Consider the following 17,640-nt stretch of genomic DNA (forward strand, 5'->3'; position numbering starts at 1 on the left):
CGAAGCACTAAAATGAATGTGGGACTCATTACGTAGTCTTCAGGTCTATGGAAATGTTGGGACTAGGAAGTGATTTTACTTGACTTTCATGGATCAGCCTACTTTGAAATTAACACTGTTATATTCTTTTTGCCTCATTAAGACCAAATTATCTTTAATTAGCTTCACATAAGTATTAGATATTATACCAAATGAAATTTTGTGTCTGCTGCTCAGATTGCTGGGTGGTTAAATCTTACTTACAGATGAGTTGTGTGCATGTGTGTTTTCAAATTAGCAAATCTAAGGTAAGTGCACAGTTCAAAATTATAGCATCATTCTAAGTGGAAGCTCATTGACACTGGAGACAGCAAGGCTGCTGTGATGCAGCTGGGAGAGATGGATTATCACCTTTGTACAGTAAAGGGAGCCAGAGCCACAGGGTCCAATGTCAGCCCACCCTCAGGAGACCTGAAGTCTCTCCTGGGCTGGTCTTTATTTGTATGTTAACCCTAAACAAAACTTGCCTGCCTTCTGTTCCCAGAGTGAGCTTGTTGGTGGTGTAATATACGAGTATACCAGTGTGTGTATAGTGTGTGTGTGTGTGTGTGTGTGTGTGTGTGTGTGTGTGTGTTTATTTTTTAAATCACTAGTTTCTTAAGGTTACTGTGAGAAAATGCCCCAGGGATTTGTTGGTTAGTCATCCAGTTTCAGACTGAGTAGATACAGAAATAATTAGGTTTGGAAGGAGACCCTTGACTAGAAAGAAACCTCAAGATGGACTCCAAAGAGGAATAGACAGGGATGGAGGAGGAAGGGTTGGTGAGCCCCACTCTCCACAAGCCCAAAGCTGGATTGACCATCCAAGCAGAGTAAAAGGAAGCAGAAGCCTTGTTCCGGCCTGTTACTTCACTAAACTTATGCTGGTATGATTAACAGTGACCTCCATGTAGCAAAATCTAAAGGTGCCTTCTAAGTTTTGGTCACAATCTAATGGACATCTTTCAGTCCACACCAAATATTCCTCTCAGCCATACTTGACTTGTTGAGAATATTTTTCCTTGAAATGTTCTCATCCTTTGGCTTCCGTGATTTCATATTCTCTGTGTTTTCTCTCTACCATTTCTTTCAGATCTTTTGTGAGCTCCTTGGCCTCTCTTCATCCCCTCATAGTTTCTTCAGCATTCTGTCCTTGGCCCTGTGTTTCCGCACTGTGCTTCATAGCTTCTCTTGAGTTCCAGACCGTTAGATATAAATGCCTCCAGAACTTCTCCACTTGACACCCTGCAGGCTCCTCAGAGATAATATCCAAAGCAGCTGATGAACCTTACACTGCTCCTTCCCCCCAGAAAAACAACCACCACAATAAAAACGACAGAAATCTTAGCAAACAGACAACATCCTGCTTCTCCTCAGGGATTTCCCATTTCAGCAAATGACATCCCACCAGCTACTCATTCAGTTCTACAAGCCCTCCTCTGTCCTATTCTCTCATAGCAAGAAATCACCAAAAATGCATTGGTTTTACGTCCTTATATGTATCCTACATCCTCAGTATATCCATAACCCGCACCAGACCTGCTCAGAGCTGCTATTGTAATAACCTAACTTTAATATTTACCCTCTTTCCCCTTATCCATTTTCCATACTTAAGCCTAAGTTACTTTTTAAAATTGTAAATCTAATTACAGAATTTTTTAGTGTCCACCAGTTAACCTTAGGAAAAATCCAAGCCCAAAACACTCTTCTGGATTGGGCTCCTGTTGACCCCTTTGCACATCACCATCCCCTTCACACTAGTTATAGCAAACCTCTTTCCTCTTCTTGAATGTCACCGTGTTCTCCTCTCCCTCTGCACATGCCGTCTTCTCCCACCCTGCTCCCCCCTCTGGTCCCATCTGTTCCCACTCATCCTTTGGGTCTCTTCTTTAGGAAGGCCTCCCTCTAACCTCCTGCTAGATTTACCCATATCTCCAAGCCACCCCATCCTAATTCTTGTCTAATGGTTGTCTTTCCTGGTGGACTGTGTGATCTGAAATGTCTTTTTCCTCACTGTGTCTCAGATGGACAGATGGTTGGTCAGATAGCCAATCCGAGGGACCGAGTATGTTGAATCTTTCATAGTTTTCCGTTGCTGCTATAACACGTTGCCACAAAATTGTTGACAGAATTCAGTTCCTTGTGTATGCAGAACCGAGATCCCCATTTTCTTGCTGTCAGGTGAACGGCATTCCCTGCTTCTAATGGACACCCATATTCCTTGGCTTGTGTGTGGCTTCCCCCACACTGGGTGGAGTCCTTCTGCTAATTTGAACCTCTCCTCCTCCTCGTTTCATCTCATCTTACTAACCCAGCTGGAAGATTCTCTGCTTTTAAGTACTCGTGATTAGATTGGGCCTACCCAGATAATTCAGGATAGTCTCCCCATCTCAAGGCCTGTACCCTTAGTCACGTCTGCAAAGCCCCTTTTGCCATGTCAGGTACTATATTGGCAAGTTATAGGGATTACAGTCTAGATATCTTTGGGGGGCATTATTCTGTCTACTACAGAGCCCATGTTTTTTTTTCTCCCATAGTACTTACTCCAAAAATCATTTCTACTGGTTTGTGGTCTCACTGGTACTTGTTTAATTTTAAACACTACTCCTCTGGTTTTGCTAGATGAAACTGTTATAAGCTACCAGTGTAGTATGTGCTGGTAATAGGAATGAATGAGTGAATGAATATATATATATTATGTTCTCAAATCAGATAAATTGCAAACCACAAAAATAAAACAAACTCCAGAAGGGTAAACCGCCCTGAATTGTGTCATCAGAGAGAACCCAAATTTTAGGGGGAACTGTTGAATTTATGGAATGGCTAAATGGGAGGTAAGGACTTGCATTATCAATAGTATTGTTGTCCTTTATCTAATTATTATAGATTGTGTAGTAGTATGTCAAGATTCAGTTACAGTCTTTTGTGTTATTTTAAAGTTGGCCGTGAGAAAGTAAAGAGGAAATGTTTCTTCATCTCTCAGCATCCTTTACAGAATCATAGAAATTTAGAGCTGGAAGGGATCTATGGCCAATTCTCTTGAGCTAAATAAAGGTAAGATTGCTGCCTAAAGAAAAGATAGGCTGAAGATTTTAGAATTTGATAGGGTAGCTTAAGTGGTAGTAGTTGAGATATAATATTACTTTGAGAGAAAGCAATAAGAGGAAACATATTCCTTGCTCTTGATTAAAAGTGGCTGAAATCCATTAACTTTCAAAATGTACAATTAATTATTAAAAAGTATTTTTCATAGGATATCTGCGAGAATAAATACTAAGCTATATAATATGATGTGAATTACCTTAGTTGCTGGATATTGAGCTATAAAGTACAAAAGCAGATTTTGATGTAGAGAAAAATTTAGTGCATGAAATTGAGGTCATATGTGCTAGTGATGTATGACTTACAGGAAGTAATAAAAAGGGAGAAAAAAAGAGAAGTAAATGGTATACTTTTAAGCTGATGGGGGACCCATTTTAAGGGTGGAATTTAAATTGCTGTTCTTTAAAACTTGAGTTTTTACCCCCCTTACTACCTAAGGGGGGGGAAAAACCTGATCAAAGTAGAACTTCCCCTCCCCCTTCAGAGTGTACTTCTTAAAGTCGAAAAGCAAGCTGTCTTTGCTGTTCCTGAGCAGACAGAGGTGATTGATAACCATTTTTATATATTTAAACTCTTCCCCCCCACATTCATTTGAATGAGAGAAGCCCTTGTAAAAGAATAGTGTCATAGGTTAAATGCATCTGCCTGGGTGTCTCTCCTGCCTGAGGTCATAATCCTATGACAACATTTTATTTGCTCAACATCTTAAATACAGATGTTTAGATTTTTTTTTTAACTCAGGAATAGTGTGCTTTTATTAACAGTATTGATGATTGATTTTGAATGTTTTTACTTCAAAAAGCCAAGTCTCCTGGTGGGTGGAATTTCATGAAGCACCTGTTAAGCTTTAGGGAGGAGGACCTTTTTGGCAGCAAGCCAAACTACATATTTAAACAATGAGCCTGCCAAAGTCAGGAAATTATAAAACAGTTTTGAAATTTCAGGATCTGCTTTTTTTTTTTTTTTTTTTTTTTATTACCCCTCAGGTTTCTTTTGCAGCTTGGTAATAAGTTCTTTCACATGGGATTTACTAACGTTCTTACTGTTTTAAGACCAGATTTAGAAAAGTAAAATCAAATTTGGAGATCTTGGGTTTATGTGATAAAAGACCATCAAATTTTAAACTGAACTGCCTTCCGAAGAGTCTAGGCTCACACTCCCCAAACCTTTTGGAGCAATCTATTATTCAGTGTAGCCTGGCCGGCTTCCTTGAATGGTGTTGCCCCTCGGGGTCTCCAGTTTTCCTCTGTGAGGTGAGAGCTGCTAGATGAAAAGTGTGTCCAAAACAGTGCAGAAAAGCTGAACACTCAGAAAAATGGGGGAACGCTTGCTAAGGGTATGTTTCTTGGCATATTCCATTTAGCCTGGATCTTGCAACTTCCAAATTCACTGTTTCTACTCCTACTTACAGATTTTAAGTTCAGCGTCCCAGGGGCAAGATGGCAATAGTTTCTTCTTTGTGTATCCCAGCAATGGGACATTCTTTGTATGCTATTGGATTTTTTTTTCTTTTTTCCATTTGTTTGTTGTATTATGTTAAGCAGCCGCAGATTTTTAGTTAGTTAACTGTTGTTTTAAGATTTCATTATACTGAGAGCAGGAATTGTTTGCACTTCGGCACTCTCCTCGCAGGCTGGCAAGCCAGAAAACTTCGGAGTAGATGGTGATCAATGAAGAGGGCGAGGTCAAGAGATTTAACAGAAGGCACAGGCATGAGAACATGATCTTGAGCATACGTTATCTTCAAGTTCTCCAAGACTTGTGATTAGAATTGGCATAAATTTTCCAAATTTCTCTTAGGGAAAACATTTGTACAGTCACTCTCTCACATATGGGGGTGGGGAGGGGAAGACAGAAAGGAAAGTGTAATTTGGATTCTTTGATATATATATATTTTTTTGATATGGTTTTTTGTTTGTTTTCTGGCCTCACTATGCAGCTTGCGGGGGATCTTAGTTCCCCAACCAGGGATCGAACCCATGCCCCCTGCAGTGGAAGCTCGGAGTTCTAACCGTTAGACTGCCAGGGAATTCCCTCTTTGATCTTTTTGTACTTTCAAGTTCCTAAGGTTCTTTGGCTGGCATCATCACCATCTATTAAATATTAGGGAACGGGAGTTTAAAAAATTGAAGGCACCAGTCCCATAAAGCAATTTGCTTTTTATTCTTATAGGACACCCATCCTGTTTGAAATTTTGTCCTGAATTAACAACAAACGTAAAGGCCTTAAGATGGCAGTGCATCGAATGCAAGACATGCAGTGCATGTAGAATCCAAGGCAAAAATGCAGTAAGTATGGCTCTCAGTAGTCTGTCTCCAGGTAAATTGTTAGTTTTCAGTGTTAAGGTTTTTCATTTTTATAGATTGTTGCTATTTTTAAATGTTTAAATACATTTCAACAGGGATCGTGGTGCTCCTTCCTTATATTTTATTTTTGTTAATTGGATAACATAAGAATTTGTGGCCTTTTACAGTTGGTTTCAGTCTCAGTTAGTCTCTAATATTTTATATTGCAGGATAATATGCTTTTCTGTGACTCCTGCGATAGAGGATTCCATATGGAGTGCTGTGATCCCCCACTCTCCAGAATGCCAAAAGGTGAACTTTTAAACCATATTTAAAAATGTGTTTTATTATGTACACATTAGCCTTGTCCTAATGTCTGACAGCTCAGAAGTATACAGGTTCCTTAAGCATTTTTTTCATCCCTCCTACCTTCCCTATACTTGTGGGTTTGGTACAGGTTGTGAGCAGTGTAAAAGCATTGAGTTTGGGGGTAATGTATATGATAAATACTCTAATTCATCCACAGGACTAAAAAGACCATTCCTCTCCTGAAACCACTCCCCTATTAGAATAAGTTTAGATTAGGTAGGTCAAAAGTTTAGAGTACTCTCCATGTTATTCAGTACAGTGTTCAGAGGTAAGAAATTACCTATTTTCAATGATGGTGATAATGATGACTCCAGAAAAGTCCTATGACAGGAGCCATCACCATTTTCTTGACCATTAGTTGATAATTTTGAACATGAGGATCTGAACTATCTTACATGGATATATCCATATAGAATATGGATTTTCTTTTCTGTTTATCGGGTAGTCAGCCAAGCTCAGCCTTCTTTTTCTCATATGATAATATATTAAACATTAAAAATAACTTTGCGTTCTTATTACAAAATTTATACATTTTCATTGTGAAAGATGTAAGAAATATAGATTGACAAAAAGGAATAAGAACAATCAGTTAGAAATTCCTTCCCTGCCCCCACCCACCCCTTTAAAAAGAAATGGAACAGTCTGTACATGTTTATGGTTTTTCCCTCTTAACAATAGCTTCTCACATTCCCACATCATTAAATGTTCTAAACATACTTTTTAATAAGTGTGTAGAACTCCATAGTACATAGAGCAGGGGTTACAAACCTGGTGACCGTGGGCCACAGAAATGTTTTGTTGGTTATCTATCTATCATCCATCTATCTGTATCTCTCTATATATTTTTTAAAGACTTCTCTTAACTGCGTTACAGAAGAGCTGGTGCAATATTTTTTAAATTTTGCATTTGAATTGTCAGTGCCCCATTCTGCCTCAGTCTCACTGCAACCTGTTGCCTTACATTCCAGCTTGCTTCAGTCACATATATTATACCTGGGTGGTTCCTGAACATAATTGATTTTGCAACCCCATGTAAAGAAAAGAATAACTTATTTAACCAATCCCCTATTGTGGATATTACAAATGTTTCCAATTTTTTCCATCCACAATTATTGCCTTAAGGTAAATTCCTCCGGGAGGAATTGCTGGATCAAAGACTGTGTACATGAAAGGTTGTATCAGTTTTCAGACCAACCACCAGTGTATGAGAATACCTGTTTCCCTGTATAAATGACCAGCACTCACTATTACTATATTTCGTTGAATCTAAGACACACTTTTTAAAAAAACATTTTAACATCTTTGAAATCAGGTGCATCTTATAGTCAGTGGTATCTTAGATTCAATGTAATACAGTGTTATTATTAAAATTTTTTACCAATTAGGTAACAGAAAAAAGATGTCTGATGATTTTTTTCTTTAAATAATGAAATTGAACTTTTTTTGTGTTTGATTATTGGCTGTTTGTATATCATCTTGTAAACTACCTGTTTTTATTCATTAATCATTTTTCATTGGGGTTTTCACTTTTTTCTTACTGATTTGCAGAAGCTCTTTATATTTTTATGTAGTCAAATCCATGAATCTCTTTCTTTATGGCTTCAGTCTTACATGTCAGTCATGCTTAGATTATATTAATATCCACATAGTTTTCCTGGTGCTTGTAACATTTAATTTTGCCATATAATATTCATCTGCCTAGAATTTGTATTTATAAAAGATAGGAAATAATTATTTTCCTTCCAGATAGACAGCTGTATGTTCTATCACCCTTTACTGAATCGTTTCATCCTTTCCCCACTGATTTGAAATACAGCCTTCATGATATGCTAAACTTTTCAGTTGTTCTGGCCTTTCAGTTCTTATCCATTGACCTGCTTCCATATGCCAGGTGCATAGGTTTAATTATTGTAGCTCCATAGTACTTAAACATTTTAAGTTTTAATTTTAAAAACTATATCTTATAATTTAGTTAGAAAATTTTCAAAAAGAGACAAATACTTTTTCCCCAGAAATTTCAAAAAAAATTGACTTGAAAATGTCTCCCTCCAATCAAAAGATATATAATATGACAAGATTGGGTTTTCATGTGTGTTTACATGGTCTAGGGAAGCTTGGTGACATGTTGGGAAAAGCCTTATCGGAAGAGTTCTGAGATGGGTCAGCCCTCTGCTCTCAGCACCTTGACCCTGGGGAAATTGACCTTTAATGACAGCTTCCTGAGGAGAATGACAGAAGGGAGTGATCCATCTTTTAGGGTCAATTTCTGCATACAGGCATCCTTGGGCAGCTTATTACAGCTGCAGTTTATATTTAATCTCTCTCCTAAAATCAAACATTAAAATATTTTTCTCATATATATATTAATTCAGGGATGTGGATTTGCCAAGTCTGCAGACCAAAGAAAAAGGGAAGAAAACTACTTCATGAGAAAGCTGCACAAATAAAACGACGATATGCAAAACCCATTGGACGACCGAAAAATAAATTAAAGCAACGATTGTTGTAGGTTGAGATCTTATCAAAAGAAATCTTTAATGTTGTGCTTTAAGATATAGTTGACTGTAACCCCCTTAGATTCCATTATCTTTTTAGTATCATTTTTACAAACTCAAGGGATGAGGAATATTTCTCCTTTTGCATAAGCTGTGGAAATTTTTTTGAAAATAACATTTTAAATTACAGTTGGCATTTCGGGGTCTTCTGTTGGCAGTATCTGTGATGCTAAGTGACATTTTTCAAGCAGCAGGATAGAAGCAGAATGTAAGAATTGGAAACAGTTATTCTGTCTACTTTATTATTGGCTGAACATTAGAAGAGCTTACTTATATGAATATTTTTTCTGGGGGTTTTTAAAACAAGAGAGGGATGTGTTCACATCTCTAGTGACTCTCTTTTGTTACCCCAGATAACGTTTTAGAAAAATACTTCTCTTTTCTGGGCTAATTTAGTATTACAACTTTTTAAGATCCCTTTTCTGAAATAGGAGCTTCTAAGAAACCTGCAAATTACTGTCCTAATTTGCCTCCAGAGAGTTAGACAAGACCATTTGGTATGTGCACATGTGTGCAAACATAAGGACAAAATAATATATTTGCAGTAGCCTGCAGTTCTACTATGATAGCCCCATTTCCTCTAGCCTGTTGCCACATAGATGCCTTTAAAGCCAAGTAGAACATTTAGCAGGAGTTACTTGGAGAAGTAGAGAAAAGATAAGAGGAGAAATGGATGTATTTTTTTTTAACCTATATAGAGTATAGAACTGACTGACAATCAGCATTAGCTAAGATGTTTAGAAATGAAATCAGTAGACTTGCATATCTGAAGCAGCTCTATCAATAAGACCGTTGCCCTTCTCTTTAGGCTTAGTGAAAGGGTCACTGTGATGTAGAAATGAATAGAGCTCTGCACACACAGTGAAGAAACACCAGGTGTCTAATTCACTTACTTACTCTTCCCCCCCTAATTTTATCTGAAGCAATTCACTTTATTACCTGCTCTCAGAAAAACAGTATTCTCCCGCACCTTTATCTCCCAAAGGAGAAATAGAAAAATGCATGCTCCTTTCTAAAGTGTTCTATGAAACGTTATGAAAACCTTCTAACTGGTGGACATCTTAATATGGAATTTGTGTTAATTTCTAGAGGCAAACATGAAACCTATTGATGAATAAAATCTTTCATATTAGCATCTCTTGAAGTAGAAATTATATGTTTTTGCATTCGTCCAGTGTAAGCATTTTTCCCGAAATGGGACTGTATCCTCAGGGCCCAATTAAGAAAACCAAATTAGGATATAACTTTCTAAACAAAGGACACAGCTGAAAATTGCATCTGGCACCAATCCTAACTTTTTGTTTGTCCAAAATTGTCCTTTGAGCTTAGGAATTTTTAAGACAGTCTAGGGAGTTTTCCTTTTTACATGCTTTATAAGCGTATTATCCTTTCTGGGCAATTGATTCCAGATACAGTCCAAATGTAGCATTCTGATGTGAAACATTTTAGCCTGGTTGAGTAGTTTATTGGTAACTCTCACTGTGACACTAGAGATCTCTAGCTCTAACCTGATTTGGCTGACTCGGTGGCATTGGGTGAAGCTCCTGGTGGTTGAGCTGCTTCGGATGAGCCTAGTAGCTCACTCTGTTGATCTGCACCAGCCTCCCCTTTAGCTGACTGCCAGAATTATTCATTAAATCTCTATGTATATGATGACCACTAAGCTATGCTCTTCTATTTGTAATTATTTAAGATATTTTTATAATTCAAGATCATATCATTTTCAGGCTTCCATTTCATCATTACTAGCCTTCAGCTCAGTTGATAATTTTTAAGCTCCATTCTTGGGCCCCAGCACTGCCATAATTCACATGCAAATGTTTCTGTTGAATAAAATTCTGCTGCAAAATGGGTAGCTTTCCAAGCCCTAGCCTGAGGTGAGGGCAGGCAGCTGCCATTCCTGTAAGCAGCTGTGCTAGGGGAGTGACCTCCGGTCTCCATTGACCACACAGCTGTATGGGCAGAACCAGCATCAAATGAACTGAAACAGCAGTCAGAACCAGTGTATAAAGATTCTGATGCCAAGTGTCTGATAATGACCATGGTAAATGTGCTGCTTCTTCACCAGACTTTCCATGTCATGTCTGACCCGCTGTAGCTTTTCTTTAATCATTTCTTCAGTTTTTTGCTATTGTTGTCCTTTTTTCAGCAGTATTTTATGCTGTAATTAATTGTCTCCTCTACTTAGAGAGTATTATTGGTTATCTTATCATCCTAAGCATAAAGTGCTAAGTGGAAATCTTTTAATGTTTTCTTTAAAAAAAAAAAGATGTACTAATTTATAGATGTAACCAAATTCTATTTATATAAATTTTCCATTTGAGTTAAAATTACTTCTAACTAGAGATTAGATAAGCTTCTTCTTTTGCTTCTAGATAATACTTATGACTTATTTCCTTTAATACTTTAAAAAAGACATTTCAGGAAATCATAATTACTTGTGACGACACAAGGGGTCACATTTTTATTTAAAAGCACTGGGTGATCTTTTAGTCTCTTCAAAAATTTTCTAATCCATATTGCCCTTGGTTCCACATGATTCTTCCAGTACCTGTTGGATGGGCCCTGGGAGAGTCATGACATGCCAGTGTAGGGGCTACAACCTGTTTCAACAGAGAAACACCTAGGTGGAGGCACACACACACAAGCAGCGCTTAAGGTTGCAATTCAGTTTCTTAAGTTTAAGCACATTGAATGCATCTAGTTGCTATAAACTTGTGTTAGATACCTTTATAATTCTATTATTAAATGCTGATACTATTCTCTAAATTTTTGCCTAGGTCTGTAACCAGTGATGAAGGATCCATGAATGCATTCACAGGAAGGGGGTCACCTGGTAGGGGTCAAAAGACTAAAGTCTGTACCACACCTTCATCTGGTCATGCTGCATCTGGGAAGGACTCAAGCAGCAGATTGGCTGTTACAGACCCCCCTCGGCCTGGTGCCACCACCAAAATCACCACCACCTCCACCTACATTTCTGCCTCTACACTTAAAGTTAACAAGAAAACCAAAGGGCTCATTGATGGCCTTACTAAGTTTTTTACACCATCACCTGATGGTCGCAGATCACGAGGTGAAATAATAGACTTTTCAAAGCACTATCGTCCAAGGAAAAAGGTCTCTCAGAAACAGTCATGCACTTCTCATGTGTTGGCTCCAGGTACCACACAAAAGCTAAAACCTCCACCTTCTTCACTCCCACCCGCAACCCCCATCTCTGGTCAGAGCCCCAGTTCACAAAAGTCCAGCACTTCTGTTTCTTCTACCTCTCCCCAGAGTTCTTCCAGCCAGTCCAGTGTGCCCTCCTTTAGCAGTCTCACTAATAACAGCCAGCTGAAGGCACTCTTTGATGGGCTCTCTCATATCTATACCACTCAGGGACAGTCTCGCCAAAAGGGACACCCAAGTTATGCACCACCTAAACGTATGCGTCGTAAAATCGAATTCCCTTCCACGGCAAAATCAAAAGCCCATTTCTTTGGAAAAAGAGATATTAGAAGTAGATTTATTTCTCACCCCTCCTCCTCTAGCTGGGGGATGGCTAGAGGACGTATTTTTAAAGCAATTGCTCACTTCAAGCGAACAACTTTCCTTAAAAAGCACAGGATGCTAGGCAGGTTAAAATATAAAGTGACCCCTCAGATGGGGACCCCCTCACCAGGGAAGGGGAGCTTGACAGACGGAAGGATTAAACCTGATCAGGATGATGGTAAGCAAAAGGTCAAAGCTCCAACCAAACCTGCGTCCCGTCCCTTTCTCCCCAACCCCCCCAAAAAAAGAATCAGTCAATTCCTATTTGTCACATAGGTCTTAGCTATTTCTCTTGTTCTCACTTCACTTTCATACAGAAGCAGTGAAACTTTGACCTTTTTCTAATGCTGACTAAACTTCCAAAATGTTGTTTTTCCAACTAATACTCTCCCACTTTTTATGACTTATTTCCATTTGTAGTGACACTAGGACCCCCCCAGATGCGTCCGTAGCATTGCTTATGGCTTTGTAGTCCCGCATGAGTAGCCACTGTTAACGCCTCTGCCATGTTCCTCCCCGTGCTACCTCTTCAGCCACAGCACTGCGTGGCCATGTGCTGTCCGTGCTTCCGGCAGCAGGGACATCAGCTCCTCGTCTCCCTCTGTCCATTGCTTTCTCATGGCAAAGTTCATCCTGCTTCCTTCTCAACAAAGCCTGATCTGTGACTGTGAAGTGTGCTTTTGGATGTGAGTGTGTCTGTGTGTGTACTCACCTCAGGGAGAAAACTGATTTCATGAATTCATTTAACAAATTGGCCCGTTACATTTGCTACCCTTTATGAAACAAAAGCCAAAAATGTGTCATTTGGACAAAGTGGTAGATTTTATTATCTCAAACGTGATCATGGGAATTCTATACCTAGACATTGATATGCCTTCTAATCTTGGTTGAAAACTATGATTTTGCTTTGTATTGCTCGCTCTTTCCGTCATTTATTTGTTGAAGCTATAAAAAGATGACAACAGCGATGATTCAAATAACAATTTGGGTACAGCAGGGAAAAGGTACTGCTGGATCTGTGAGCAGTGTTTAGATGTAAAAGCTAATAAAGCTTAAAAAAAATCCATATTTGCCCACTTTGGTAATTTGGTGCCATTTTGGTAATTATATGGTGGTTATTCATGATGCAAGTCAGTGAATACACTTTCTGCTGGTTTTAAATGACAGATACAGAAATCAAAATAAGCATCAAACAAGAAAGTACAGATATAAATGTGATTGGAAACAAGGATACCGTTACTGAAGAGGATTTGGATGTTTTTAAGCAGGCCCAGGAACTGTCTTGGGAGGTAAGGCCAGGATACTGCATTCTAGTAATGAGGAAAATACGTGACCTTTATATATGAGTACTATGAAATTAACTGCCTTGATTTTATAAAGAATCCCCCTCAAAATCTTTTGTGGTTCTTTAACTGTTACCATCATTTTTGTTGACTGTACATTCGAAAGTTATCACTTTATATAGTGTTGTCTCCACTCTTAAAAGTTGGTAATGGCTCAGCTAGTCTCACAGAATAGGCCAGAGGAGCAGTTATTGAGGCAGATTTTGAAAAACGCTTCTAGGGGTGAAGGAATAGATTTCTGATTATTTTTGGTCAAATTAAGAAAATAGTCCTTTTAAATCATTCACAAAAAGAAGAACATCACTTTTAAATTGACCGATGTTTCTTCCAGCACAGGTGGCCAGCCATATGAAAAATGTCTCCTGATTTTAACTGTTGGGCATTGGCGAAGGCAATATTGTGTTGCATGATCAGTTGTAATCACTTTTATTTTCATCGTCTAGTAATTTCTTTAAATGATTCCCCTTAACATGTTAACTCTACATAGCTTATTGTCAGCAAAACATTGAAAGGAAAGGCTGTTGGACTTCTGAAAGACAAATTTATTATGGATTGTGAATTCTTCTGTCAGTAGACCACATTCTGTTTCCAGGGCACCATATTCATGGATAGATTCCCACCCCCACCTCACTTCCTTTTTGGGGGAGTAGGGGCTATCTATAGGCTCTTAAGCTTTATTTTTTGTAGCAGCCACTTGGGCTAAATACTTGTGCTTATTTTTACTTGTGGGGCCCTTGGATATTTCCATTCCTCATTCTGCATTCTTTGTAGTGTTTCCTTTGGCTAAGATAAAATGTTAAATTCCCCCCACCCCGCCCTGCCATCACTGAGATTTGAAGTCCTTAAATATGACCATTTGGGGGGACCGTATCTGGCGTTCGTATATAGACGTGATGAACAGCAGGCAATTACCTGAAAGTTACTGCTAAATCCAAGGCCCTTTCTTTCCAAACTGGCAACACTGGCATTTTCATTCAAGAACATTTCTTGTCTGTGTCAGGCACTGGGCTAGACCCAGGGAATGCCACAGTGAATCAGGCCAGCAGAGTTCTTAACCTCCTGCATGGGAGTAAAAGGAGATGGGAATCAAACTGCAAACTTAGCAATTGATTATTTATCTACAGTCCGGTTAAATATTACTTGGTGGGGGAACAGGGGACTGTAACCGTGTGACAGTGTGTAACAGCCACATCATCTTATAATTTCCTCAGTTTTAATACATTGTGGCAGATCATTAAATTTAGTTCAATAGACATTTGTATGTATTAACAGGTATTCATTTCCTATCTTGGTAATACTGTTTCTTAGGGTATTTATATATGAATCTTATACAAAGTTGATTATTATTTCACAAGGGCCTATAATGTTTTTTTTCAACAACATGAAAATTCACAATTACGATTCTGGTCTTGATAGATTTTCATATCCACTGGTGAAAGAACCAAAATGTAAGTGAAGAAATCCTCATATTTTGTTTTCTTTCTGTCTGACAGAAAATAGAGTGTGAAAGTGGAGTAGAAGACTGTGGCCGGTACCCTTCTGTAATAGAATTTGGGAAATATGAAATCCAAACCTGGTACTCCTCGCCTTACCCACAGGAATATGCAAGGTAATGGAATAAGCCAGGCAGGTATACAACCTTAATGTCTCGTATGTGAGGAAGGAACATTCTAAAGCTGGAATTAGGTGATTCTTAGGACATAAATTTTAATAGTCAATTCTTTTTTTCTTTCGGCTGCAGTGGTTCTTCGTTTCTGCGTGTGGGCTTTATGTAGTGGCAGCAAGCGGGGGGCTACTTTTTGTTGCGGTACATGGGCTCCTCATTGCGGTGGTTTCTCTTGTTGCGGAGCACGGCCTCTAGGCGCGTGGACTTCAATAGTTGCGGCACATAGGCTCAGTAGTTGTGCCTCTCGGGCTTAGTCACCCTGAGGCATGTGGGATCTTCCCAGACCAGGGATCTAACCCACGTCCCCTGCATTGGCAGGCGGATTCTTAACCAGTGTGCCACCAGGGCTGTCCTGATAGTCACGTCTAAGTGCTTGCAAAACTATTACTTTTGCCAGTACCTTCTTATAGTATTCATTGTTGTATGTAAATGCCTTATACTCCTTAGTTACACAGGTGTTGTAAATTTTGCCTTTTAACTTTTAGATCGTTTTTTTCTCTCTTTGGTTAATTGGGGAAGTATTGTTTGTGTAAGAAACCAAATCAAGAAAAAAAATTAGCCGTTGTAAAACATTTGGTGGTTTCTTCTCAGTTGCCTTTTTCGTTTTCCTAATTAGGCCTGTTACTTTTATCTCTGATTTCTGGCATTTTATTGTCAAGTTTTTTTAGAGAAATTATAGCAAAAGAAGGAAAAATGGGAGAAAGTAGGTGGGCGTGGGTAGCCTTAAGAGACCCTTCCCCAAATCTTGACTTTTAGAGCCATTTGTGACTAACTTGTTAAAACTGAAGAGAAAATAATGGTACTAGAATTTTCTTTTGTCTTGAACTAAGATTAGCTGTGAAATTGTCTTGAACTAATGTATCTAAAAATGGGTATCTTGTGAACAGATTTCTTCCTTCAGGTATGTCAGGGCACAGTTTATTAGTATCTTCTCAAATGCTTTAGCCTGCAAAGTTTCTGGTAATCACAAATTTGCTTTTCTTCTAGAATAGATATCATCCTTTTCTCTTTCTCTTGGGTGTCTGCCCAATCATCAGAGAAAACGGGGAGGGTGTTCTAGAAGTTAAGTGACAAACTAAGAGTCAGGAGTCTTGGTTTCTCTTCCCAGCTCATATCACTTAGCTGTATGTTCCTTAAAAACTTTTGAAAAACACCTATGAGCTTTTACTTGTATGGGTAATTGTAAATCATGTGTTCTAAGAGCTTTGAATAATTTTGCATATGAATCCAAGATTTGAAATTACTGTGATGAGTCTGTATCTAATTCTTCCCAAAACACTTCTCCCCATTTTTATACCCCAAAGACGTTGAAAGTGCTTTTAAACATTCTCTTGTAAATATTAGCAATATCCACTCAAGCATGATAGGGCACAAGTAAAAAATGGTATAATTTTTAAGGTGGAGAAAAAGTCAGCAGAGGAGAGAAAGCTGTTTGTCTAATTTTATTCAAAGAGTCGGTGGAATTGGTAGGAACAAATAAGGTCTTTTGACTTGACTATATTTACTCCTTTAGACCATGTACAACTGATGATAACTTTAAAGTTACCTCATCCATAAGAAATGGAAACAACTAAATTCTGGGACTTCTCTGCCGTATAAGTACACAGATCATTTTAAAAATAATGAATTCACTTCTCTCTGAGTAAAAGATTGTTATAGTTACACCACTGATTACACGTACTGTTGAAATTATGACATTAAGTCTGAAATTTAAAAAATATGCATGGATGACCGGACGCCATTGTTTTTAGAGTCATAGTTCCAAGTCTGAAAACCTTGCTGTCTATAGGACATTTCTAAGGAAACAAATTATTTGTTCACAAAGTAAAGGCAGCAAATATTATTAGATTGAAAAATACTATAAGGTTTGTACACTCTACTACTGGCTTTCTTTTTCCTTTTTCTTTTGTTGAAACTACTTCTTTCAAATACTATTATACAGCCTTTTTATGGCTTAGAGAAAATAGAACAGTATTTAATATTTTTCCCCAGGAGTATAGTCAATCTGATTATATTCTTTGATTTTAAAATTTCAACAGATTACCAAAGCTTTACCTGTGTGAATTCTGTCTTAAATATATGAAAAGTAAAAATATTTTGTTAAGACACTCAAGGAAATGTGGATGGTTTCATCCTCCAGCAAATGAAATTTACCGAAGGAAAGACCTTTCAGTATTTGAGGTAAGCATGTATAAATAAAAAACTCAGCATTTGAAACCTAGTGTTTCTAATTGTTGACTATGTACTGATTTGTTCGTAGAAGGTACAAAGTATATTCAGTTTTGGCACTGAAATTCAGACTGCTTTTTCAAATATCTCCATGTTTTGGAATGTTTTTCTAACCATATTAAGCAACCGTTGAGATTGATGATGAATTCCTACTCCATCACATTAACTTTTTTGTCTTCTCCCAAATCCCTGTCTGCACCAGATATATTCGCCAGTGAATTTATGGTCTCCTCAGCTCTTCGTAAATTCTACTTTCTTTGGCAGGAGAAATTAGCTTTGTTCAGCAGCTCCAGCCAATGTCTGGCAGGTGCTCACTCTTCCAGGGAATTGAGCAGCTGTACATATCTCCTCAATACACAACCACCTGTGTTTCCATCCATTTCTTGGCAGGGTAGATAATCTTTTGGTGAGACCCCAGCAGATGTTGGGACTCCCCCGACCCCCATCTGGGTAGATGGCCACCCCTGGAGAGCTCTGCTCTTCACACGAACCCCTTGTGGCCATGTGTCTGTCATTGTGTGTTCTTGAAGACATTTTGT

The 17,640-nt window shown here is 38.3% G+C and overlaps 1 protein-coding gene across 1 annotated transcript in view; it reads left to right on the plus strand.

Moving 5' to 3' along the window:
• The window catches only part of KAT6B (lysine acetyltransferase 6B), a 183,228-nt gene that overhangs the window by 121,680 nt on the left and 43,908 nt on the right, over positions 1 to 17,640 (plus strand). Inside the window, 9 exon segments of the mRNA XM_032608381.1 lie at positions 5,293 to 5,408; positions 5,636 to 5,717; positions 8,147 to 8,279; positions 11,110 to 11,695; positions 11,697 to 11,730; positions 11,733 to 12,041; positions 13,031 to 13,152; positions 14,700 to 14,815; positions 16,912 to 17,053. Of these exon segments, the coding sequence (XP_032464272.1) occupies positions 5,293 to 5,408; positions 5,636 to 5,717; positions 8,147 to 8,279; positions 11,110 to 11,695; positions 11,697 to 11,730; positions 11,733 to 12,041; positions 13,031 to 13,152; positions 14,700 to 14,815; positions 16,912 to 17,053 (1,640 nt within the window).

This window comes from Phocoena sinus, chromosome 16, assembly GCF_008692025.1.
Source record: "Phocoena sinus isolate mPhoSin1 chromosome 16, mPhoSin1.pri, whole genome shotgun sequence".
In the NCBI taxonomy this organism is placed as follows: domain Eukaryota; kingdom Metazoa; phylum Chordata; class Mammalia; order Artiodactyla; family Phocoenidae; genus Phocoena; species Phocoena sinus.